Source organism: Manis javanica, chromosome 8 (genome assembly GCF_040802235.1).
Source record: "Manis javanica isolate MJ-LG chromosome 8, MJ_LKY, whole genome shotgun sequence".
NCBI lineage: Eukaryota > Metazoa > Chordata > Mammalia > Pholidota > Manidae > Manis > Manis javanica.
The window spans coordinates 33,982,301-34,010,012 of NC_133163.1; the positions used below are offsets into that span (position 1 = coordinate 33,982,301).

General features: G+C 35.8%; 1 protein-coding gene across 15 annotated transcripts in view; it reads right to left on the reverse strand.

The window, feature by feature from the left end:
* Positions 1-27,712, reverse strand: part of GPHN (gephyrin) — a 710,040-nt gene that overhangs the window by 396,782 nt on the left and 285,546 nt on the right. For all 15 annotated transcript variants that reach the window (XM_037005467.2, XM_037005787.2, XM_037005423.2 and 12 more), the window contains exon 3: positions 3,273-3,330. In XM_037005467.2, coding sequence (XP_036861362.1) covers positions 3,273-3,330 — 58 coding nt within the window. The remainder of the gene's footprint in view (positions 1-3,272; positions 3,331-27,712) is intronic.

The window sequence follows — 27,712 nt, forward strand, 5'->3', positions numbered from 1 at the left end:
ATCTAGAAAACATAGATTACTTAAAACCCAGGTATTCCACTCTTCAGTTTATACCTCTAAGAAACTCCTACATTAGATGCTTTTATAAGAATTTTATAGCATCATTTTTCATAATAGCTTCAAATGGAAACAAGCTGAATGTCCATCCACAGTAGGATTTCTCAATAATTTGTGGCATAATGGAATATTTTACAGGAAAAAACAAAAGCAGAAACTCCCCCTAAAATCTTACCTATAGACAACAATATGAAGAAATTTTATAATGTTGAAAAAAGAAGCAAGGCACAAAAGAGTGCATAAGTGTGTGATTCAATACATATAAAGTCCAGAGAAAAACACAAAGAAATTGTAATATTAGGTATGTGTACATAGGTGGTAAAATTAAATAAAGGCAGGGAACAAATGATAAAAAGTCAGGATACTGGGTTGAAGAGATAGCTGTGACTGCAACAGGAATGTATTTGCTCTTCAGCCCTTAAGCCTTTGGCCAAGTGTCTGCTCACTATGAGGTGATTTACTGTAATCAATAAATGTATGTTTAATTCAAACTATGTATGAACTAAATAATGATATCTGGTGCTAGAAACATTATGAAAGATTAGCACATCTGACAAAGACTGAATTATGTTTCATCAATCAGTCATATGTTTGTAAGAGTAAAAATGCACATGAATATTTATACATGGTACACTGCAGACAGTATATTTCAAATTTAAACTAAATTGTACTATATAATCTAAAATTATTGTTATTAACCAACTGAAATGAATATTACAGCTAGATGTTTCACATTTCCTCCAATCAAAACAAAAAGATTATATCTGATTTCAGCTGAAAATGCTAATGGTGCCAACAATGTTGATGAATATTTTACAGTAATTTTCTTCCAACACTTGTGAAAGCAAGTATCAGTCAGGCTTCAAACTCTCTAAAGATATACTACCAGTAATTGATGGGAAAAAAATATATTACATGTCATCCATGAATCATGTTTATTTTCAAAGAATCTCCTGAGGGATAATTCAACTCTAGTATTTCAAAAAAATAATGAAAAACTACTCGGTTAGCCAAAAGTCACTATTAAAAAATAGACACAGTTACTAATTAAACTAATAAAAGAATATACTAATCCTCTGGTTCCAGGGTGGGTCTTGCCCAGGGCAACAGTTTTGGTCCACTGTTATTACCAAATATAGTTTTTTTAGGCAATTCTATTCAGTAGCATGGCCTCAAGTAACTCTTGCATAATGATAAATTCCATTATCAATTGAAAGAATTATCTTCTGAGTTTCAGAATGATTTATCTAATGACTTAGTAGATATTTAGCTACCTGAGAGGGACCTCAAATTCAATACATCCAAAACTTATCCTTTGCTTGCAAACATATTGCTTCTCTATTATCTGTTTAACTTAGCAGCAACACAATCTACTCAGTTTCCAAAGCCAGAAACCGGAGTAAACCTTTCTACCTTTCCCTAAACATCAGATAAATCATTGTATTGTTGGCTCTATTTTTTTAAATAGTATTTTCTTAAATTTTGAATCTGACTTTTTTCCTTCAGCCTCACTACCACTGCTTTACTTCAGGTTTTAATCATTTCAGGCCAATATTCCTGCAATCTGATCTCCTTCCTTACAGACGGGACCTCTTCTCCTTCACTGAAAATGTTTTTCTCACTTATCCCAGAAAAACTTGAAAAAATTACCAAGCTGCATATGTTGTTCCTTAAAATCACACACAAATGGCACCCCATAATTTTCAGTATAAAATCCAAATTTCTTAACACAGTATAAAGGCCCACTGCAGTCCTATTTCTTAATAGTCTTAATTTTACACTGTGATCTGGTGCTGTATTATTTCATATTTGTGCTTTCACAAGTGCCTCTGCCTCTGCGTAGAATGCCAGTTTGCTGAGTCTGACTCTTCAAAAGACTTTGCTGATTATCTTTTTCAAGTGGTCAAGTGCTCTTCCGTTGTATTTCATAGAATACTTTCCTTTATTATGTAACACATATTGTAATTGTAACATAAGACAGAGAACCTTTAGGATAGATGGATTTTAAATCTATATCGTTTATATAAATGCAGCTTATTTATATATACATTAATTGATTAAAGTTTCTAAAGTTTGACTTTTTTTGTCATTATGAAATATATTTCAAGAAGTAATATACTCATGTCATTCTGAATCTTTTAACACTTGATTATATTTTTAGAAGTAATTAATGACCTCAAACAATTAATTTCAACTAGTTCACCTTTATTAATTTCCATGTTCTATGATTCCATGAAAAAAGGGGAATCTGGGTTAGACCTAAGGTTCCTCCCAGCCAAATTATCTTACGAATTTATATCAAATTGGAATGAGTATCTTGACACTTCTGTTTTTTTAAATTCTAGAATATAATTATTGTATTAATTCCTGGTGATTACACAGAATGCTTGATGTATTATGGTATATTACATAAGAAAGATCCATGAGCTCAAATGATTTAGAAAAAATATAAACAAATATACATAATTTTTACCTAGATTTGAATTTATTGAACTTGATTTTGAAAAGTTTGATTACATCTACCTTAATGATTTGTTGAGATCTTTACATGTCATTATTAACAACAACTCAGTACTGTTATGCTTGGCTATTGTTATCCAATTGTTAAACTTTATTTATGGAATATATAGTAAATTCAGTTCTCATTAGACTGTAAATTGCTTTTGGACAAGGGCCACATGTTATGCTAGAAGACTAATAGTCCATAGGATTTAATAAAATATTACAGACAGAAGAATATAGAAATGCTGTAATTTTCAAAGAGTAAGGTCAATTTTTCATTTATCATACTACAAATTTTAAAATAAAATGGGCATACTGTGTTTTCAAAGGAACCAGGAATTACTAAGGGACTGCTATTATTTGTAAGTGGTGAAAGTTTATAGGGAAGAAATTAAAACAAGATAAAAAGATAATCTATTATGTACATTAATGATTATATACAGTGCTATTTTAAAGTAAATTTGCAATGAATCACACAGGAAAGGATTCCTTTTTGATTCTTATAGTATTTTTCTTAGAAACACATTGATAACGGTAGATGAAATCTATTGGTGATTATCTAACATATGTTTTACTAAATTGAAGTAGGATAACTGGGAATTAATGGATGTCTTAACACACCCAAAGATTCAACAGTATAAAGAAAAAATTCTTTCCCCATCATCCCACCAAGATACTAAGTCTTTGTAGAGGTGAAAAACGCCATACTATACCTTGATTTCTTCTATTTCGTCTGGTACTATCTTGTATGCTGATATAGTACCACCCAACCTGAAATCAGGAGAAGAAAATATTCTCAAAACCAACAAAAGTGTATTAAAAAAATATGGATTATTTCTGCCATTAGCATTAGACTGCCACCAATAATTGCCCATTGCCCACTCCAATAACCATGGAAGGGAAACAACTATTTGTGCTTACATTTTTCCATATATTAGTTAAGGAGGCAGAGAATGAATAACTACTGAAAGAGGAGACATTATTAGATTTTTAACCATAAGTTAACTTCTCTTATTGATGGTTTTAATGATACAGAAACTGCCATTTTTCTGATGAATTTCTATAACAACTAAGATGCATCAAGAACCAATAGCAGACATGGTGTTTTCTTGTTTTTGTTTTTAATTAGTAGACTTCACTTTTTACAGTTTTCAGTTACACAAAAATTGAGCAGAAAGTGAAGAGATTTATTTCTTAGATTCCCCCACCAGTTTTCTGTTATTAACAACTTGCATTAGCATAGTACATTAGTCACAACTTGTGAACCAATAGATTTTGCTTATTTTTAAAAATAATTTAAACAAGGAATCTGAGAGATGTGTGTACAAAGCACTATCCAAGGGAAAAGAATGTTTGAGGGTTATAAATTTAATCTCTATGATCTTTGCTTCAGGCAGTGATGTCATTATAAGTCACGTTCACCTATTTGAAATACTATTTTTTAGAAAGTAGCTGAAATTCATGTAATTCTTATCACTTGCCAGGCATGTCACATATTACCTAATTTAATTCTTGCAACTGTCTCCATTTTAAAAGTGGGCAAGATGAGACACAGTGAGATTCAGAAATTTTCCCAAGTAATTGAAGGAGTTAGTAAGTAAATTAGCTAATTGAGATATACATTAAGTTTAAAATATATAACAGATTTCAAATACTTAGTATGAAAAAAGATTAATTTTTAAAATACTTATTACTTGTTAAAACAACATGGTGGATATACTGGGTTAAATACGGAATATTATTAAAATTAGACCTTCATCTGCTTTTTATTTTTAAAATGTGTCTACTAAAATTTTTAAATTACATATAGATAACTTGCATTTGTGGCTGCTATCATGCCTCTATCACACAGGTGGTTAGGCTCTTAAAATGCAAGATTACCTACTTAACCTTTGCTCTAATTCAGTGTTTAATTTTAGTGTTTAAGAAACAACTTTCTGATTATTTATTTGACTTTGTAAGTATCCCCAATATCAGAAAAGAGAGTATCATAAATAAAGCACTTACATATTCTAGATACTTTGGGATATCTCCTGTCTCAAATATAAATTAATAAATGACATCCTGGTTTCCATTAAAAATTGACTTAATTCAGCCAAATGATTTTTATTGAAAACTGTATTTAAATTCTTTAATATTACCATTTATCTTGTTAATGGAGCTAGTGTTCTGAATGAGAATTATCCTCTAGACTTAAAGTGTCATGACTGAATGATGAAACACTAATGAAGTTTAACTTAGTTCACATTATATAAGGTATATAGGTGACATACTAAATAGAACCACAGTAATATAACTAGTAAAAGAACAGCATGAGATGTTACTAAAATGAAAAATTATATTGTTTAAAGTAGGCATTTAAAAAACATTTTCACTGGCAATTATTAATGTTCTTAAATTAGAAGTTGAAACTGTTGGGATATCAGTGAAGACATTAGAGCTAAAAGACTACTGAGTAACTCCCTATGTCCCCCCCCACCCTGCCAACTCCTAAGAGATTTTGTTTTTATGAATTTCATTACTCTAGAAACCTCATGTAAGTGTAAATCACACAATTTGTCCTTTTGTGAATGGCTAATTTCACTCAGCCATAGTGTTTTCAAGCTTCATCCACATTATAGCATGTATCTGAACTTCACTCCTTGTTATGACTAATATCCCATTGTATATAAATACATACTGTTTATCCATTCATCTATTAATGGGCAGTTTGTTCCCATTTTTTGCCTATTGTGAATAAGGTTGCAATACACATTGGTATACAAATGTCTGAGACTCTTTTCAATTCTTTTATGTATATACTTAGGAAGTATAATTGCTCAGTCATTTAGTAATTTTATGTTTAGCTTTTTTATGCCAGACAGTTTTTCCATAGTGGTCATACCATTTTATATCCCAGCAGCAATATATGAGGGTTCCAATTTATTCACATCCTCATCAACACTTGTTATTATTTTTATTTGTTTTAATGGCCACCCTAATGGGTGTAAACTGGTAACTCAATGTGGGTTTGACTTGCATTTCCCTAGTAACTAGTGATATAGAGCATCTTTTCAAGTCCTTATTGCTCATTTGTATATCCTCTTTGGAGAAGTATCTGTTTAAGTTGTTTGGCCATTTTAAAATTAGGTTCTTTGTCCTTTTGTTATTGAGTTGTAGTTCTTTATATATTCTGGATATTAAACCCTTTTCCAGTATACAATTTCCAATTATTTTCTTTTATTCTGTGGGACTGTCTTTTCACTTTCTTCATAATTTCTTCTAAAGAAAAAAAGCTTTTAATTTTGATTAAGCCACATTTATCTAATTTTTCCTTTGTTGCTCATGTTTTTGCTGTCATATATAAGAATCTATTGTCAAATCCAAAGTCATTAAGATTTATCCTTATATTTTCTTTTAAGATTTTTATGCTTTTAGCTCTTCTATTCAGGACATTGAAGTTGATTTTGAATTAACTTTTATATAGGATATGAGAATATGGGTTCAAGTTAATTTTTTTGCATATGGAAACCCGAGAACACCATTTGTTCAAAAGACTTATTTCCCAAAGCTGTTATCATAGCTTTGATTTATCACCCTTGCCTAAAATTATTTTCCCATAGATATATGGCTTTTTTTCTGGACCCTTAATTGTACTCTATTGGCTTATAGGTTTACCTTTATGCCAATGCCACACTGTTTTGATCATTGTCAGCTTTGTCTTAAGTTTTGAAATCAGGAAGTGTGAGGCCTCCAATTTTATTCATGTTTTACAATTTTTTTTTGGCTATTATGGGACCCCATGAATTTCACTCGAATTTTAGATTTCGAATTTCTTCCAAAGAAGAGCTGTTTGAATTCTAATAGATTCAATCTACACTGAATTTGTAGATTACATTGGGTAGTAATGACATCTTAACAATATTAAATATACCAATCCATGAACATGGGATGCTCTTCCATTTTTTTAGCTATTTAATTTATTTCAGCAAAGTTTTCAAGTCTTTTACCTCTTTGGTTAAATTTATGCATGGGCATTTTATTTTTCAAAGGCTATTTTAAATGGAGTTGCTTTTACTTTCCTTTTCAGACTTTATTTTTGGTGTACAGAAACAAATGATTCTTAGATGTTGACACTGTAACTTTGCTGAACTTGTCTATTTGCTCTAGTAACTCTGTTGTGGATTCTCTAGGACTTTGAATATTTAGGATCATGAGATCAGCAAAGAGAGATAGACCGACTTTTTCCTTAACAGTTTGGATGCCTTTTCTTTCCTTTTATTCATTCATTCATTCATTCATTCATTCATTCATTCATTTATGTCTAACTGCTCTGCCTAGAATTTCTAGTGCAATGTTAAGTATCAGTGGTAAAGGAGGTATCCCTGTTGTGTTCCTGATCTAAGGGGAAAGCTTTCAGTTATTCATTATTGAGCATGATGTTAGCTGTGGGTTTTCACAAATGCCTTTTATCACATTAAGTAAGTCCCCTTCTCTTCCTAGTTTTCTGGAATTTTTTTCTTTATCATGAAAGGGTGTTGGGTTTTTGTTAAAAGTGTTTTCTGTGTTGAGTGAGGTGATCCTATAGGTTTTCTGGAAAATTCTATTAATCTGTTATATTACAGTGATTGGTTTTATCTTCAATTAACCTTGAATTCCTGGCATAATCTTAGTGGGTCATAGAGTATAATCCTTTTAATATGTTGTTGGATCCAGCTTCTTAGTATTGTGCTGAGTATTTCTGCATCCATATTGATAAGCAATACTAGTCTATAATTTTTTTATCTTGTGATGTCCTTATGTGGCATTGGTAGCAAGGTAATACTGGCCTCATAGAATGAGTTAGGAAAGGTTCTCTCCTATTCTGGAGAGCAATGATCAATTGGAACCCCAACACTTTCCCCATCCCAACTCACAAACAGGAGGTAGAAAAACTAAGCAGGGAGGGGATAAATACTCAGAAACTCTGCACAACTGGCCTGAAGATCTGCTCTAAGAACACCAGTCTACACTGCATCAGGTTCAGGTGATTAGTAGAGCTGGATACCAGGGAGAGTTGGTGCACTATGGGAGGCTAAGACTCCTGTTGCTATAGAGGACAGGCATGCTGTTGGTCAACCTGACACCCAAAACACAGGACACAGTTTGAAAGATTTACCAGCAGAAGGAAGGATGCCAGAGGCATGAGGGTTAATGGAGCTCTCTCAGCAGGAGAAAGGGCAGGTGGATGACATTACCCCAGACTTCCCACAGCCCAAACAGGTTGGGCACTTGTGGGGGCTGCAAAAGCTCCATCCTCCTTGATGGCAGCTCAGCCTTGAGGCACTGCTCTGCACACCTGCTGGCATGTCTGGCTCAGCAGTTTCCAGCTTTTCTACCTTTCTTGGCCATATGTCAACCCAACTGAGGAGGCACCTAGAGGTGCCAGCCCAAAGCGTTCCAGCCCACCTGCCCAGAGCTGTGGGACTTCCCTACCCAGAATTGCTGCCATCGCTGCAGGGCATGCAGAGGGTGGCCCCACCCACAAAGATCCCAGCAGGATGCATTCTTGTTCTCGAGTGATGCTCGGTTCACAAAGTGCTGGCTGAGGTGAACTGGCATCCACAGTGGACTGAGGCAGATGACTGCAAGCAGATAGAAAGGTGGCCCCACCAATAACCCACCAACAGCAACTGGGACACAAAACACAAAGGGGAACCAGGCACTGCTTGTTAAAGAGTCTTGAGCTTTTGTGCACCACAGGACACCTTCTTCATTAAGCCATTACTCTCTAGACAAGGAGGCACAGTGGATCCATCTAATACAAATAAAGAAACACAGAACCCTGAAAAAATGAGGAGGCAGAGGATTATGTTCCAAACAAAATTACAGAATAAGACACCAGAAAAAGGGCAAAAGGAAATAAAGATTGCCAATCTTCTTGATAAAGTTTTGAAAGTAACAGTCATAAATATGCCCACTGATCTGGGGAAAGAGGAAAAATATTGATCTCAGGGAGGACTTCAACAAAGAGACACTAGAGCTGAAAAAGAACCACTCAGAGCTGAAGAGTACAGTAACTGAAATGAAATATGCAATGGAGGGGAAGAATAATAAATTGCTGCAAGTAGAAGAGACAATCAGTGAGATGGATATTAGTGAAAAGGAACACAACAAAGCTGAAGAACAGAGAGAAAAAGGACTCTCTAGAAATGAGAGGATGCTAAGAGAGGTGTGTGACAACTCAAAACAAAATATTCACATAGTTATATCACCAGAACTAGAGAGAAAAAAGAGTAGAATGTCTCTTTGAAGAAATAATTGATGGAAACTTCCCCAGTTTGGGGAAGAAAATAAGACAACTAGGTCCTGGAAGCACAGAAAGCCCCGAACAAAAGGAACCCCACAAAGGTAACACCAAGACATATAATAACTAAAATGACAAAGATTACAGACAAAGAGAGGGTATTAAAAGCAACTACAGAGAGATAAAAAAAATTTTTATTTTTTATCTTCATTAAGGTATTATTGGTATACACTCTTATGAAGGTTACACATGAAAAAAATGTGGTTACTGCATTTACCCATATTATCAAGTCCCCCCATACCTACAGTCACTGTCCATCAGTCTAGTAAGATGCCACAGAGTCACTATTTGCCTTCTCTGTGCTTCACTGTCTTCCCCATGATGCCCCTCTGCTCCTCACACCATGTGTGCCAATCATAATACCTCTCAATCCCCTTCTCCCCCCCTCCTCACCCACCCTCCTCCACCCCTCCTCTTTGGTAACCGCTAGTCCCTTCGTGGAGTCTGTGAGTCTGTTACTGTTTTGTTCCTTCAGTTTTGCTTTGTTATACTCCAAAAATTAGGGAAGTCATTTACTACTTGTCCTCTGCCTGGCTTATTTCACTGAGCATAATACCCTCTAGCTCCATCCATGTTGTTGCAAATGGTATGATTTTTTTCTTTCTATGGTCGAATAGTATTCCACTGTATATTATGTACCACTTCTTCTTTATCCATTCATCTACTGATGGACACTTAGGTTGCTTCCATATCTTGGCTATTGTAAATAGTGCTGCAATGAACACAAGGGTGCGTATGTCTTTTTAAATTTGAGAACTTACATTCTTTGGGTAAATTACTAGGAGTGTAATTTCCAGCTCAAATGTTACTTCTACTTTTAGTTTTTTGAGGAACGTCCATAATACTTTCCTCAATGATTGAACTAGCTTACACACCTGCAGTGTAGGAGGGTTCCCCTTTCTTCACATCCTCACCAGCATTTGCTGTTCTTAGTCTTTTTGATGCTTGCCATCCTAACTGGTGTGAGGTGATAGCTCATTGTGGTTTTAATTTGTATTTCCCTGATGATTAGTGATGTGGTACATCTTTTCATGTGCTTGCTGGTCATATGAATTTCTTCTTTGGAGAAGTGTCTCTTCATATCCTCTGTCCATTTTTTAATAGGTTTATTTGCTTTTTGGTTGTTGAGGCATGTGAGTTCTTTATATATTTTGGATGTTAAACCCTTGTCAGATATGTCATTCACAATTATATTCTCCCACCCTGTAGGATGCATTCTTGTTCTGCTGATGGTGTCCCTTGCTGTACAGAAGCTTTTTAGTTTGATGTAGTCCCATGTGTTCATTTTTGCTTTTGTTTCCCTTGCTCAAGGAGATGTGTTCAGGAAGAAGTTGCTCATGTTTATATTCAGGAGATTTTTACCTGCTGTCTTCTAAGATTTTTATGGTTTCATGACTTACATTCAAGCCTTTGATTCATTTTGAGTTTACTCAAATGTGTATGAGATTAGACAATAATCCAGTTTCATACTCTTGCATGCAGCTGTCCAGTTTTTCCAACACCAGTTGTTAAAGAGGCTGTCATTTCCCCATTGTATATCCATGGCTCCATTATCATATATTAATTGACCATATATGCTTGGGTTTACATCTGGGCTCTCTAGTATGTTCCATTGGTCCATGATTCTGTTCTTATGACTTTCTTTGTTTTGAAGTCTATTCTGTTAGATGCAAGTACTGCAACTCCTGCTTTTTTCTCCCTACTAGTTGCATGAAATATCTTTTCCATCCATTCTCTTTCAGTCTTTTTATGTCTTTGCTTTTGAAGTGAGTCTCTTGTAGGCAGCATATGGACAGTTCTTGTTTTTTTTATCCTTTAAGTGACTATATGTCTTTTGATTGGGGCATTCAAACCATTTACACTTAGGGTGATTACTGATAGGTGTGTATGTATTGCCATTGCAGGCTTTAGGTTCGTGGTTACCAAAGGTTCAATGGGGTAACTTCCTTACTAAGAGTCTAATTTAACTCACTTAGTATGCTATTACAAACACAATCAAAAGTTTCTTTTCTTTTTCTCCTCCTTTTTCTTCCTCCTCCATTCTTTATATATTAGGTATCATATTCTGTACTCTTTGTGTATCCTTGGCTGAATTTGTGGGTAGTTGATTTAATTTTGCATTTGCTTAGTAATTGTTTTACCTTCTTTACTATGATTTTATTATCTCTAGTGACAGCTATTTAGCCCTAGTAACACTTCCATGTATAGAAGTACCTCCAAATTACACTATAGAGACAGTTTGTTGGAGCAAAATTCTCTCAGCATTTGCTTATATGAAAATTGTTTAATTCCTCCTTCAAATTTAAGATAACATTGCCAGATAGAGTATTCTTGGTTCAAGGCCCTTCTGCTTCATTGCATTAAATATATGATACCACTCCCTTCTGTCCTGTAAGATTTCTGCTGAGAAGTTTGATGATAGCTTAGTGGATATTTTCCTTTGTATGTGATCTTTTTTCTCTCTCTGGCTGCTTTTAATAGTCTGTCCTTGTCCTTGATCTTTGCCATTTAAATTATTATACATCTTGATGTTGTCTTCCATGGGTTCCTTGTGTTGGGAGATCTGTGCATCTCCATGGCCTGAGAGACTATCTCCTTCTCCAGATTGGAGAAGTTTTCAGCAACTACCTCCTCAAAGACACTTCCTATTCTCTCTTCTTCTTCTGGTACCCCTATAATACAAATATTGTTCTGTTTGCATTGGTTACACAGTTCTCTTAATATTCTTTCATTCTTAGAGATCCTTTTTTCTCTCTGTGCCTCAGCTTCTTTTTATTCCTTTTCTCTAATTTCTACATATCTAATCTGTTTTTAAAATCCTCCACTGATTCCTTAAAGATTGGATCTCTGACCAGAATTCATTCCTGAGTTCTTGGATATTTTTCTGTACCTCCATGAGCATGTTCATGATTTTTATTTTGAAACCTCTTTCAGGAAAATTGATGAGATTGGTTTCATTTGATTCTTTTTCTGGTGTTTGTACAATTTTGGTTTGAATCAGGTTCCAGTTACGTTTCATATTTGTATGTAGTGCCCTCTAGTGCCCAGAAGCTCTACTCTCTGGAGCTGCTCAGCCCCTAGAGTGTTGGTGCCTGGTGGGAGGGAAGAGCTGTTTCCTGCTTCCTGGCTGCTATGCCTTTATCCACTGCCAGAACCAGTGGGCTGAACACACAGGTGTAAGCCTCTATGCTTTGTAGTTGCTGTATGTGGGGCCTCCCTTTGGCTGGCCTGATGCCATGGCAGGGGCTGCAGGTTTGCAAGGCAGGTGAGGGCTGGCCAGGAGGAAGGTGCAGCAGGCTGTGTATCATGCTTGGGGGCCTTGGAGCTGAGTAGCCAGCTATTGGGTTGGAGTGCCTAAAGCTTCTGAAAGTTCCCAATCTGCTGTGCAGAGTTCACCTGGATAATTTTGTCTACCTGTCCTTTCTCTTGAGCAGTAAGCTCCATGAAATTCTTGTCCCTTTAGCAGCCCTCTTTCTATTAGGAAGTTTTTCAGGCTGCCTGCTTTTCTTTTGTCCCAGAGCAGTTGGATATGGATCCCTGTTTTCCACAAGTGGCTAGAATCTCTCAGTTTCCCCAGGTATTCTGCCTGTCTTACCTTTCCAACCCCACTGATCACCGGAGCACCATGCAATGCAGGTTCATGCTCCCAGAGAAGATCTCCAGGGCTAGGTGTTCAGCAGCTCCAGGTCTCTACTCCCTCCCCACTCCATTTCTCTTCCTCCCACTGCTGAGTTGGGGTAGGAGAAGGGCTTGGGTCCTATTGGATCATGGCTTTGGTACATTACCCTGTTCCGTGAGGTCTGTTCTTTTTTTTCAGGTGTATGCAGTCTGGGACAGCCTTCTTTCCTGTTGTTCTTTCAGGATTAGTTGTATTAGTTATATTTTCATATTATATGTGGTTTTGGGAGGAGGCCTATGTCTCACCTCTCACACCACCAGCTTTTCGAGGCAAAAATTTTTCTAAAAGAAAAACCCCATCAGGCTATCAGCATACTTCTCAGCAGAAGATTTATAGGCCAAGTTGGAGTGGCATGAAATAATTTATGTATTGAAAAAGAAGGACCTTAAATCAAGTATCCTCTGTCCAGAAAGATTATCATTCAAATATGATGGAGAGATTAAACATTTACCAGATGAACAAAGGCTAAAATATTTTACCACCACTCAACAGGCATTACAGGATATATTAAAGGGACTTGTGTAGATGGAAATGGTCTTAAGCCAAAATAACTTCCACCAGTGAAAATAAACCCACAGTAAGGGTAGTAGACCAATTACTTACTGAGCAAGTACTAAATTAAAACAAAACAAAACTACTGAAAACCAAGTATACATGAAATCAGTCAAGGGATACACAAAAAATGCAGATTATGACATCCAATACGTAAATTGTGGAGGAGGAAGAAGATAAAAGTACTTTTAGATTGTGTTTGAAATAGCATAATCGTCAACTTATTATAGACTGTTATATATAGTCAAGAAGCTATCCTTGAACCTTATGGTAACCATAAACCTAAAGTCTAAAACAGACAAAAAACTATGAAAGGGAAATACAATCACAAGACTAAGGAAAACCATCAAATAACAAGAGTATGAAAGAGGAATAAAGGAAGAGAGAGAACTATAAAAACAACCAGAAAACAATTAATAAAATGGTAATAAGTACATACCTATCAATAATTGCATTAATTATAAATGGACTGAATGCACCAATCAAACACAGGGTGGCAGAATGGATAAAGAAACAAGACCTATTTATATAAAGAAATGAGACCTATAAGAGTCTCATTTCAGACCTAAAGATATACACAGACTGAAAGTGAAGAGATGGGAAAAGATTCTTTGTCAAATAATAGGGAGAAAAAAAGCAGGGGTAGCAGTATTTACATCAGACAAAATAGACTTCAAAACAAAGAAAACAACAAGAGACAGAAAAGGACATTACATAATGATACAAGGGTCAGAATAACAAGAGGATATGACAATGATAAATATTTATGCATGTAATATAGGAGCAGGCACCTAAATTTAAAAAACAAATATGAACACAACTAAAGAGTAGCAACACAATCACATTAGGATATTTCAACACCCCACTTATATCAATGGAAAGATTATCCAGAGAGAAAGTAAGTAAGGAACAGAGGTGTTGAATGACCAAATGGACTTAAGAGCTTTACAGACCAATATCCTTAATGAACATAGATTCAAAAATCTTCAACAAAATATCAGCAGACCAAATTCAAAAATACATCAAAAGAAACATTATTTATAAACAGCAGAATTTACTCCAGGGATTCAAGGATGGTACAATATTTATAAATCAATCAATGTGATACAAAAAAAAGGATAAAAGCCATATATGGTCATCTCAATAGATGCTGAAAAATCATTTCACAAAATTCAACATCTATTCATGATCAAAACTTTCAACAAAATGGGTACATAGGGAACATTCCTCAACATAATAAAGGCCATATATGACAATCCCATGCTAATATCATACACAATGGACAGAAGCTGGAAACTTTTCATCTAAGATCAGGAACAAGGATGCCCATTTGCACCATTTTTACTCAACATAGAACTGGAGTTCCTCGTCATGGAAAACAGACAAGATAGAAATAAAAGTCATCCAAATTGGTAAGGAAGAAGTAAAACACTAGAAAGACCCAGTAATCAAAACAGTATGATACTGTCACAAGAACAAACCCATAGATCAAGGGAACAGAAGAGAGAGCCCAGGTAGAAACCCACTTATATATGGTCAATTAATATATGACAGGGAGCCATGACTATACAATAGGAAAAAGACAGTCTCTTCAATAAATGGTGCTGGGAAAACTGGACAGCTGCATGCAAGAGAATGAAAATGGATTACTATCTAACTCCACATATGAAAGTAAATTTGAAATGGAGTAAAGACCTAAATATAAGGCATGAAAACATAAAGCTCTTATAGGAAAACAGAAGCAAAAGTCTCTTGAACATAGGTACAAGCAGTTTTTTTCTGGTATGTTTTCCTAGGCAAGGGAAACAAAATAAAAAATGAGCAAGTGGGATCCTATCAAATTAAAAAGCTTCTGTACAGCAAAGGACACCATCAACAAACCAAAAAAAAGCAATGTACATTATCAGGTAATATACTCATAAAAGATCTATCCAGTAGGGGTTAACATCTAAAATATACAAAGAACTCATATACTTAACACCAAGAAAACAAATAACTCAATTAAAGAATGGGAAGACGACCTGAACAGATGTTCTTTGAAAGAAGAAATACAGATGGCTGACAGGCACCTGAAAAGATGCTCCACACAGCTAACCAGTGAGATGCAAATCAAAAGTGGAATAAGATTATCACCTCACACCAATCAGAATGGCCACTATATAAAAGACAAAATAACAAGTGTGGTGAGGATGTAGAGAAAAGGGAACACACCTATACTGTTGGTAGCCACTAATGAAAGCAATATTAAATACCACACAACCCAGTAATTCCACTTACAGGAATTTACCTGAAGAAAACAAAATCCCTGATTCAAAAGGATATATGCACCTCTATGTTTATTGCTATGTTATTTCAATAGCCAAGATAAAGAAACAACCAAAGTGCCCATCAATGAATGGATAAAGGAGATGTGTTACATACAATGTGTTATATACAATGGAGTATTATTCTACCACAGAAAAGAAACCCTGACATTTATGACAACATGGATGGACTTAGAGGGTATTATGCTAGGTGAAATAAGCCAGGCACAGAAATACAAGTATCACATGATTTCATTTATATGTGGAATTTCAAAACAAAACAAAATGAACAAAACAGCAGTAGACTCATAGACAGAAGCGACTGGTGGTACCATGTTTGTGCGGTTGGGATGGGTGGATAGAGTGAGTGAGTGAGTGGGGTGAAGAGCCACAAAAATCTCAATCATAATACAAGCTGGTCACAGGGATGGGAGTGAAATGTGGGGAACATAGCCAATAGTTCTGTAACCTCTTTCTTTGTCAACAGATAGTAAGTGCATTAGTTGCAGTGAGGATTTAATAATGTGTGTAACTGCTGAATAACTGTGTTGTATACTTGAAACAAATGTAATATTGTGTATCAACTATACTTCAAAAAAAGAAAGAAAATATCTTGTCATGAATGAAAACAAAAATACAGTATGCCAAAATTTATAGGAGGCATCAAAAGTAGTAGTAAGAAGGAAATTTATAGCTGTGTATGCCTACATTAAAAGAAAAGAATGACATCCAATCAATAACATACCATACACCTTAAGGAACTACAAAAAGGACAACTAAACCAAAGCTAGTAGAAGAAAGAAAAAATAAGGTTTAGAGGTTAGATAAATACAACAGAGAACAGAAAAACAATAGAGGCAATCAAGGAAATTAAAAGTTCATTGTTTTAATAATAGATCAACACAATTTAAAAACCTTTACATAGATTGATGCCTCCCCCCAATAAAAAGCAAATTAAGACCCAATTTATTAAAACCAGAAATGAAGTGAGGTCATTCCTACAGACCTTACTGGGAAATAAAAAAGAATTTTAAGAAAATATTATTAATAGTTTGGTGCCAATAAATTTGATAATGTAGATGAAATGAACAAATTTCCAGAAACACGACTACCAAAAGGTGAATCAAGAAGAATTAGAAAGTATGAATAGACCAGTGACAAGTAAAGAGATTGGAGCAGTGATCAAAAACCTCTCAACAAAGAAAAGCCCAGGATCAGATGACTTTGCTGATTATATCGAACATTTAAAGAAGTAACACCAATTCTTTTCAAACTCTACCAAATTAATGAAGAGGAGAGAACACTGCCAATTCATTTTTTTGAAGCCAGCATTTTCTGATGCTAAAGCCAGACATGGACATCACAATAAATGTAAACTACAGGGAAATATCCCTTATGAATATAGATGGAAAAACCCTCAACAAAACACTAGTGAACCGAGTTCAGCAGTAAATTAAAATATTATATACCATGAAAAGCGAAATTTATCCAGAAATACAAGGGTATTCAATCTATGAAAACCAATCAATGTAATAAACCACATTAATAAAATATATAATGTGTAATATACCACCTTAATATTAAAGAAGAAACCCATGTGATCATCTCTAATGATACAGAGAAGCATCTAACAAGGTCCAACATGCTTTCATGATAAAAACATTCCATAAATTAGGAATAGAAGAAAACTTTCTCAACATCGGAAAGCCCATACATGAAAAACCCACATGTAACATACTCAATGGTGAAGATAGATTTATCCCCAAGATCGGGAACAAGATAAGGATGTCTGTTTTCATCACTTTAACATATTACTGGGAGATCTAGTCAGTGCAATTAGGCAAGAAAATGAAATAAAATGCATCCAAATTATGAAAGGAAGAAGTATAATGATCTCTATGCACAGATGACATATTCTTTATGCAGAAACCCCTAAAGAATTAACAAAAACCAGAACTAATAAGCAAATTCAGAGAAGACGCAGTATACAAAATCAACATGCATAAAACTGCTGTTATTTCTGAAAGGAAATTAGCAATGAGCAATCTGAAAGGAAATTAAGAAATCCACTTACAACAGTATGAAAAATGTTAAAATACTTAGGAATAAATTTAACCAAGGAGGTAAAAAACTTGCATACTGAAAACTACAAAATATGCTTTTGATAGTATCCTTTAAAGTGCAAAAGTTTTTAATTTTGATGAAGTCCAAGTTATCTATTTTTTGCTTGTTTCCCATGATTTTGCTGTCTGAGTTTAGAAAACATTGCTATATTCAAGGTCATGAATATTTTCCCCTACGTTCTCTTCAAAGAGTGTTATCATTTTAGCTTACAATTTTGGGTCTTTAATCCATCTTAATTTTTGCATACGGTGTAGGATAAGGGGCCAAGTTCATTCTTTGCATGTGGATATTCAGTTTTCCCAGCACAGTTCATTGAAGAGAGCATTCTTTTCCATTTGAACCCCATAAAAATAAATCAACTACATCTGAGGGCTTATTTCTGGTCTCCCAATTCTATAACATTTTTCTATATGTCTATCTTTATGCCAGTTACATACCATTTTATTACTGGAGCTTTGTAGTAATTATGGAAATTGGGAAATGTGAGTCTTGTTCTTGCTATAGGGGGTCACTGGTGAATTTCAGGATGGGTTTTTCTATTTCTGAAAACAGAAAATATTGGGGTTTTGATAAGGATTCATTTAATCTGTAGATGACTTTGGGTATTATTATCTTAACAATATTCTGTGATTCAACCCATAAACACATGATGACTTCTATTTATTTAGGTCTTTAATTATTTGAGCATGGGCCCATATTCTTACATGACAACAATTAGCTAGAACTGGTTAGTGGCTATCCTCTTTAGATGGACAAAGAACTCTCTGGTTCACCACAGTCCTAGCCAACTTTTCAAGCTAAAACAAGACACACATCAGGGAGTGCAAATTTAGGTACAGGCACAGAACACCAACTGCTAGGACACACTACTTCATAACAAGCAAATCAGCCCTAACAAACTGAAATACACCTTTAAAGGTTATGCTCTTCCACTGACTACAATGGTTTAGGTTTAGTGTCCTCACTGCCACGAACACAGTCTCTGTTCAGAATCTAATCTTTAAGAGCAGACCAATTGCCAGCAGAAAGGACCAGCTCAGTGAAAATAAAACTCACAGAATGGGAGAAAATATTTGCAATCTTATATCTGAAAAGAGATGAATATCCAGAATATATAAAGAACTCCTATAAAATAATAACTGAATTCAAAATGGGAAAAGGACTTGAACTCATATTTTTTTAAAGAAGACAATACACATGGCCAAGAAGCACATGCAAAGATGTTCAACACTATTTGTCACTAGTGTAATGTAATAAAAACCACAATGAAATGTCACTTCATACCCATTAGGATGGCTACTATCAAAAAATAAATAAATAAAAATAACTAGTGTGAGAGAGTATATGGAGAAACTGGAACACTCAAGGATTGCTAGTGGGAGTATGAAATGGTACATACACTTTGGAAAAGTTTGACAATTTTTCAAAAAGTTAAACATAGAATTAACATATGACTGAGCAATTTCACTATTATGTATATATCAAATAGAATCTTAAAGTGGAGCACAAACAGGCACATTAACATTCATAGTAGCATTATTCACAATAGCCAAAAGGTAGAAGAACTCAAGTGTCTATCAACACATGAGTAACAAATTGTTCTATATGTGCACAATGGAATATTATTCAGTTATAAAAACAAATGAAGTTCTGACACATTACAACATGGGGAAATCTTGAAATCATTATGTCGAGTGAAATAAACCAGATACAAAAGGACAAATACTGTATCATTTCACTTATATGAGGTTCCTAGAGTAGTTAAATTTGTAGAGACAGAAAGTAGGCTGGGGGTTCCACCAGCTTGGATAAAAGGGAAATGGGGAATTATTGCTCAATATAGAGTTTGTTTTGGATAATAGAAATTTCTTGAAATAGATGGTGGTGATGGTTGTACAACATTGTGAATGTACTTAATGTTGTTGAATTGTACTTAAAAATAGTTGAAATGGAAAACTGTATGTTTTGTATATATTAGTACGATAAAGAAAAATTTTAAATTCTCTTGCTCTCCATAATCTATGAAAACCTTGAAGCCATATCTTACAATTCTACCATTACATCATTCAAACCAACTGCGTTTTCTTAAAAGCTCTGTGGTTTATTCACTATTTTCTACATTCTTTACTCCACCAATCTCCCCTCCTTTAATGTTGTTTCTCTTTGTTAGTACCTTTTCTTTGATCCTCTCTCACCTACCCCACACAATTAAACTGTACAACCATTAGTACTTCTTACACAGTCAGCTAAAGTATAGCTTTCTCCAAAAGCTTTTTGACTTCCTTCTAACCTATTGTAACCATTTCCCTACCACTTCCTTCCAGCACACTTTGTTGATAGAGGTAACATACTTCTTCATAGGAGAAAGTTCAGAATAGTACTTGAGTGTAAGCTCTGGAACTAGATTGCCCAAGTTTGAATTTTTACTCTACAATTTCTTAGGTTTACGACCATGGTTAAATTATTTGGCAGTTTGGAACTTACCTGTTCATTATGTGTAAAATCCTGATAATCATATTACCTACATCTCATACAGCTGTGTTTGTGAAGATTAAATAAGATATGCCCTGAAAAGAAAAATGACTTCTGCCTTGCAAATGCTTAATAAATGTTATCTCTTATCTTTATTTTTGGTTGTTTACTTTTAACATTTATTTATTTTAATTAAATTAATATCAAATCTTACATTCAACTCTATTAAACTTTTGGCATCAAAATGAAAAAAAATACTAAAAACAAATCAACTTTATAGTCTTGAAGATATGCTGAACCTAGAACTCTGTATTAAATATTCTTAACTACCTTCCAATCTTTAAAAGAAGAATACTGGGTGTACTAATCCATTTTCATTTTAAAATGTTCCTCCTTATTCAGACATTCTATTTGATCACTAGTATCAAGGATCTCACACATTTATAATTGTAGAATAAAAAGACCATTCTTAAAAACATGTCAAAAGTAAATTAATTATAGAGTTTTTATTCTGATGAATCATTTCCTGGTCTCAGAAAATTTTAAAGTTTTAAAATTTTGATAAAATACAAAAAGCATAAACAATATGACAAACATCCTATATCCACTGCTTAAGTTATGAAATACAGCATTACTGATACAGTGGAAGGTCCCTGTGCAGACCTTTCTAATCACATAATCACACTCAGTTCCCTAATCCAGAGAAGCATTCACTATCTTAAACTTGGTCTAAATTTTTTCTTCATAGTTTTACCTCCTAGGGCCCGAAACAATAATTAGCACCATATTACTTTATTAAACAGTATTATAAGTATTCTTTGGCAATTTGCATTTTTCTCTCTCCATATTGTGTTTTTGAAGTTCAGCCATGTTGATATGTGGAACTCTGCTCATTCATTTTCCCTAGTGTATAGTAATCAATTTTCTGAATATATTACTTATCTACCACCTACTGATGTTCTTTTAGGTAGTTTTTTATAATCTATTTTTACATATAAACACCAAATTCTTTACCTAGATATTAACCTCCCCTACTTCCTGAAACTTTTTATCCTTTAATCCCATGATGTCATGTTTGATCTCCTCTGCTTAATACTCTTTACATTCTCATCACTTAAATCTTGGTGTTTCCTTTCATCCAACCTTTTTTTACCCTGTATACCCTCATTAGGTGTTCTCTCATTCACTCCCGTGGTACTAATAACCATCAACATGTGGACTATATAAAATCTGTATCTCCAACTCTTTATTCTTGTGAGTTGCTACTAAGACTAGAATAATGAAGTGTTATATATCACATTACAATATGTGGTAAAATAATATTATCTTTTTCCAGATTTTATATCCAAACAAATAAATATCTCTACCTGAGAGCCATAACTGAAGACAGAGGACATTCTGAATTGTTACTACATAATCTACGGCTTAAAGACCAAAATAATTTTTTTCCCATAATCCTAGATAAAACATGCTGCTATGGAAACCCCATTTTTTGCATATTCTTTCTTTCAAACTTGTCAAAATATCAAGGTTGGTGGTATTTTAACTTTTGGTCTCAGAACCCCTGAACTCTTAAACATTATTAAGAACCCAAATAGTGAAAAAGGCAGCTACATCTTATTATTATGAAATTAGTTTTGATTTCAGGGTCTCCAAAGATATGCCTACAATATTTTGGGGACCACTGGTCTAGGAAAGTACTTTCAGAGATGCTTATGTTACACCAAAGAAGCAGTTGGAATTCTGGGTGAATAAAGGAAATCAAGAAATCAGTCCTCGAGATTCCTTATTAGCTACAGATTGATGTACCCAGGGTCAGAGATCTTAAAACTTTCTGAGTTTTTCAAACTCAAACCAGGTTTGCTGTGGGGACATATCTGAAGGTAACAGAATAAAGATGAGTGAGTCAGAACAGACCAGAATAATCTGAAAAATGAATGTAGCTATCATTTTTAAATCTTGATTTTAAATGATGTTGACTAGAACCCCCCCCTTTAACATTGGTTACTAGAGCCAACCTCACTAGAGTTCCACTTTATCTCATAATTCTCCATTCTATTATTTTGATAAAAGCAGAAGTCATACTTCTGAAAGGAGTCTCTGTTCCTACTTCCTCCAGGAATGAAAGAGAACAAAAATTTATGGAGTATTTATACTGGCCATTATGTTAGGTATTTTTTACATATACTATCTGAGTACTATCTCTTAAGGTTCAGAAAGGGTACTGAATACTATCTCTTAAGGTTCAGAAAGGGTAATTTGCTTCAGGCGATCCATCCCTCTTGCTGGCAATGCAGTGCCGAGGTCCCCGACTGGGATACACAGCCCTCTGCTCCATCCTCCCACCTGATACCTGCTCAAATCCTGTTATCCTCACCACTGCACCAGGTCAGCCAGAGGGCAGCCCTGCCTATGGCGACAACAGGGGAGTAATACAGAGGTTCCTCCCTGTGTGCATGGCCCACTGGTCCTGGAAGGGGAGGCAGGCACTACAGCCAGAAAGCAGGAAAGAGCTCTTTCCTCCGAGAAGGGACAGGTGCTGCTCACCTGTGACCTCCACCATCGCTCCAGGTGCTGGGCAACTCGAAAGAGTAGAGCTTATAGACACTAGAGGGTGTTGCCTACACAAAGTTATTACTCCATATTATATATTAAGAACATGAAGCAGCAAAAAAACCTCGTTCAAACCAAAATCCCTTGAACACCAGAAAGAGGGCTCAGTGAATCTGAAATCACCAATACTATGGATCAAGATTTCAAAATGAAAATCATAAACATGCTCATGGAGCTACTGAAAAATATTCAATAACTCAGGGACAACTTCAAGAAAGACATAGAAACTATGAAAAATATACTATCTGAAATGAAACATAAAATGGAGGGATTTAAAAGCAGATTAGAAGAGGTAGAGGACATGGTAATTGGCTTTACTGAAAACAACACACATATCAAATAAGCCCATGAAAAAATGTTCAACATCATTAGCCAATAAGGAAGTGAAATTAAAAACATTATGAAATACCACCACATATTATCAGAATGGCTAAAATAAAAAATACTGACAACACCATGTGTTGGATGCAGAACAACTAGAACACTCACATGTTGTTGGTGGGAATGTAAGATGGTACAGTAACTTAGAAAACAATTTGGCAATTTCTTAAAAGTTAAATAACACTTGTTCACAAAACAAATGGTACACGAATGGCTGTAGTTTCACTCATAATCTTTGAAAACAGGATATTTCACATAAAAACATGTTTTTCAGATTTTCATTAAAAAAACGCACAAAACCCTAAAAATAAAATATCTGTCAACACTGATCCCATCTTAGAACAACACTGGCTGAAAACAAATAATAACTTCTCTGTTTGGGGAATGGTAAAGCTTTGCCCTGCCCCCCTCTCCCCACTCCATATGGTAAACACATATGCATTGACATCTGGCCCATTTACCTTCTGTATATTACTTGCCTGGTCTCTTGTGGCAGAACTGACTATCTAAAATTTGTATTCCTTGTACCACAGTGTTTAATTTATTGCTGGATACTGGCTGCTAGCCAGGAGCTGGATCCAGATGCAGCCACATGACTAGATCTCACTAACTGAATGTCAGCAGAGTGCTCTTTCTGACTTGCAGGCTAGGGTTTTCAAGAGGTGGACTTTTCCCTCCTTTTGCCATCTAGAAGCAAAGGTCTCCAAGGTCTTAAGGGATGAGGAAGTCACAAGATGAAGAGGCAAGACCTAGACTAGGCATACAGAAAGAGTCACATTAGACTATTAAATGAAAAATAAAACATCTCTTGGGTTCAGTCTTTCATATTTGGTTATTTGAAACTTTTATTTGTATAGAATACAGTGTTAACTCTAATTCTATGCTGTCCAAATAGGGCAGCCATTAGCTACACATGGTTATTTAAATTTATTAAAATAAAATATTTTGGTTACTCAGTTATACTTGTCCATTTTCAAGTGCTCAATAGCCACATATAACGAATGGTTACAGTATTGGACAGTAGATAGAATATTCCCATCTTCTCAGAAAGTTCTATTGCACAGAGCCACTGTAATACACTACTGCAGGCACGTAAGGTTGTGACTCCTGATTTAGGACCTGAAGTAAATAGAAACATATTTGTCAGTTTTAAATAAAGTTAGTCAAGAGAGACTAATAAAAATACTATTGACATCTGTATGACAGATTTAGTTAAGAAATATTTTCACAAAAAATGTCTAATTTGAATCTCCTAAGCCAACTTTTTGAGGTTAGCAAGCACAAATTTCACCTCTTTCATCCATACGAGTATTTTTCATCATAGGATCTTTCGTATTGTGAAGAAAAAAATATAACATAAAAAATACACAGTTGACATAAAAATATCAAGGAAAATATTTACACTGAGTCAAACTAAAAATATTCAGAAAAGTAAGGGTAGAAAAGGTAGTGTCTTTGCTATTATTCTTGCTCTCACTTCAACAAGTATTAATGGTTTTAATTTCTTCTTATACAAAAAAAAACCCCACTTCAGATAGGAAATGAGATTTTGAAATTCCCCGTTAGATCAATTTTGGCTTCTTTAAGATGAAGACATATTTATGGTTTTGAAGGAAAAAATGCTTTGTGTAGCTGAGATTTTTTTCATTAGTTAAGTGGATATTGACTTCCAAAAAAAGACCAAACTACTTAATCTCTAGATAATTAAAAGTAAAAGGACTGGGACTGCTCAATACCTAGCTCTGGAGATCTGCTCTGGGAGCACAAACCTACATTTCATGGTGCTTTCATAATACTTGTGTGATTATGGGGTTGGAAACCTAATACAGGCAGAAATCCTGGAGAAACTGAGATTCCAGTTGCTTGTGGAAAGCAGGGATCCATATCCAGCTGCTCTGGGACAAAAGCTTATACCAGTGTGCTCGGCCAACTGGTTCAGGCAATGGAGACAGGCATAGCAGCTGGGAAGCAGGAAACAGCTCTTTCTGTCCCCCCAGGCACCAGTACCGCTCCCCTGTGACCACCGACATTGCTTCAGGGGCTGAGCAGCTCCAGAATAGAGCTTCTGGACACGAAAGGATGCCATATACAAATATGAAACAGAAAAGAAACCTGGTCCACAGTAAAATTATTAATACAACTCCCAAGAAAGATTTAAATGATGTGGAACTTGTGACTTCCTGAAAGGGAGTTCAAAATAAAAATCATCAACATGCTAAAGGAGGCACGGAAAGACATCCAAGAACTCAGGAATGAATTCAGGTCAGCAATCCAATCATTGAAGAGCAAGATGGAGGGTACTAAAAGCAGGTTGGATATGGTGGAGGAGACAATAAATGAAATAGAAACTAGAGAAGAGGAATACAAAGGAGCTGAGGCACAGAGAGAAAAAAGGTTCTCTAAGAATGAAAGAATATTGAGAGAACTGTGTGACCAATCCAAATGGTACAATATTCACATTATAGGGATACCAGAAGAAGTGAGAGACAAAGGAATAGAAAGCATCTTTCAGGACGTAGTTGCTGAAAACTTCCCCAATCTGGGGAAGGAGATAGTCTCTTAGGCCATGGAGGTGCATAGATCTCCCAACACAAGGGAACCAAGGAAGACAACACCAAGACATATAATAATGAAACTGGCAAAGATCGAGTATAAGGACAGACTATTAAAAGCAGCCAGAGAGGGGAGCCAAGATAGTGGCATGAGTAGAGCACCAGAAATCTCCTCCCCAAACCACATATATCTATGAAAATATAACAAAGACAACTCTTCCTAAAATAGAGACCAGAGGACACAGGACAACATCCAGACCACATCCACACCTGTGAGAACCCAGCACCTCATGAAGGGGGTAAGATACAAGCCTCGGCCAGGCGGGACCTGAGCGCCCCTCCCCCCACTCCTGGCTGGTGGAGAACAGTAAGCAGGGAGGGAGAGGGAGCCCAGGACCGCTGAACACCCAGCCCCAGCCATCCAGACCAGAGCGTAGACACAGTGCATGTGCAGGGTCTTGGATACTAGGGAAACAGGGCAGCAGGACCGGTGAGTGGGTGCCTGAGGCCGATGCCAGAGAACAAAGAAACGGGAGTGGCCATTTTTTTTTTTTTTTTTGGCGAGTGCTTTTTGGAAGTCTTAAAGGGACAGGGACCCCAATACTAGGGAAACAGGGAAGCAAGACCAGTGAGCGGGTGCCTGAGACCGGCACCTGAGGACAAAGAAAATCGTGTGTTTTTCTTTTTTAAAAAAAATTATTTATATAATTTTTTTTCTTTTGTTGTTGCTGTTGTTGTTTTGGCGTGGAGAGTGCTTTTTGGAAGTCTTAAAGGGGCAGGGCAGGACACTTAGTCCAGAGGCAGGGAATCTGGGGATCTCTGGGCACTCTAACCCCCTGGGCAGAAAGGAGCACAGAGGCACCTTACGGAGATAAATAGCTTCACGGCCGCTCCCCTTCCAATGGGGCTCCACCATTTTGGAGCAGCAGGCCGAGCCAGGCCAAGCCCAAGGCTACAGCAGAGATAAACTCCATAGCAGCCAGGCAGGAAGCAGAAGCCCTGTCTGCACACAGCTGCCCAGCACAAGCCACTAGAGGTCGCTACTCTCCCAGGAGAGGTAGGCCAAAAACCAACAAGAAGGAAAGCTCTTCCAGCTGTCACTTGTACCAGCTCTGCAAACTATATCACCATGAAAAGGCAAAAGTACAGGCAGACAAAGATCACAGAGACAACACCTGAGAAGGAGACAGACCTAACCAGTCTTCCTGAAAAAGAATTCAAAATAAAAATCATGAACATGCTGATGGAGATGAAGAGAAATATACAAGAGCTAAGGGATGAAGTCCGGAGGGAGATCACAGATGTCAGGAAGGAGATCACAGAAGTGAAACAAACCCTGGAAGGATTTATAAGCAGAATGGATAAGATGCAAGAGGCCATTGAAGGAATAGAAACCAGAGAACAGGAACGTATAGAAGCTGACATAGAGAGAGATAAAAGGACCTCCAGGAATGAAACAATACTAAGAGAACTATGTGACCAATCCAAAAGGAATAATATACGTATTATAGGGGTACCAGAAGAAGAAGAGAGAGGAAAAGGGATAGAAAGACACTTTGAGGAAATAATTGCTGAAAACTTCCCCAAACTGGGGGAGGAAATAATCGAACAGACCACGGAAATACACAGAACCCCCAACAGAAAGGATCCAAGGAGGACAACACCAAGACATATAATAGTTAAAATGGCAAGGATCAAGAACAAGGAAAGAGTTTTAAAGGCAGCTAGAGAGAAAAAGGTCACCTATAAAGGAAAACCCATCAGCCTAACATCAGACTTCTCGACAGAAACCCTACAGGCCAGAAGAGAATGGCATGATATATTTAATGCAATGAAACAGAAGGGCCTTGAACCAAGGATACTGTATCCAGCACAACTATCATTTAAATATGATGGCAGGATTAAACAATTCCCAGACAAGCAAAAGCTGAGGGAATTTGCTTCCCACAAACCAACTCTAGAGGGCATCTTACAGGGACTGCTCTAGATAGGAGAACTCCTAAAAAGAGCACAGAACAAAACACACAACATATGAAGAATGGAGGAGGAGGAATAAGAAGGGAGAGAAGAAAAGAATCTCCAGACAGTGTATATAACAGCTCAATAAGCGAGCTAAGTTAGGCAGCAAGATGCTAAAGAAGCTAACCTTGAA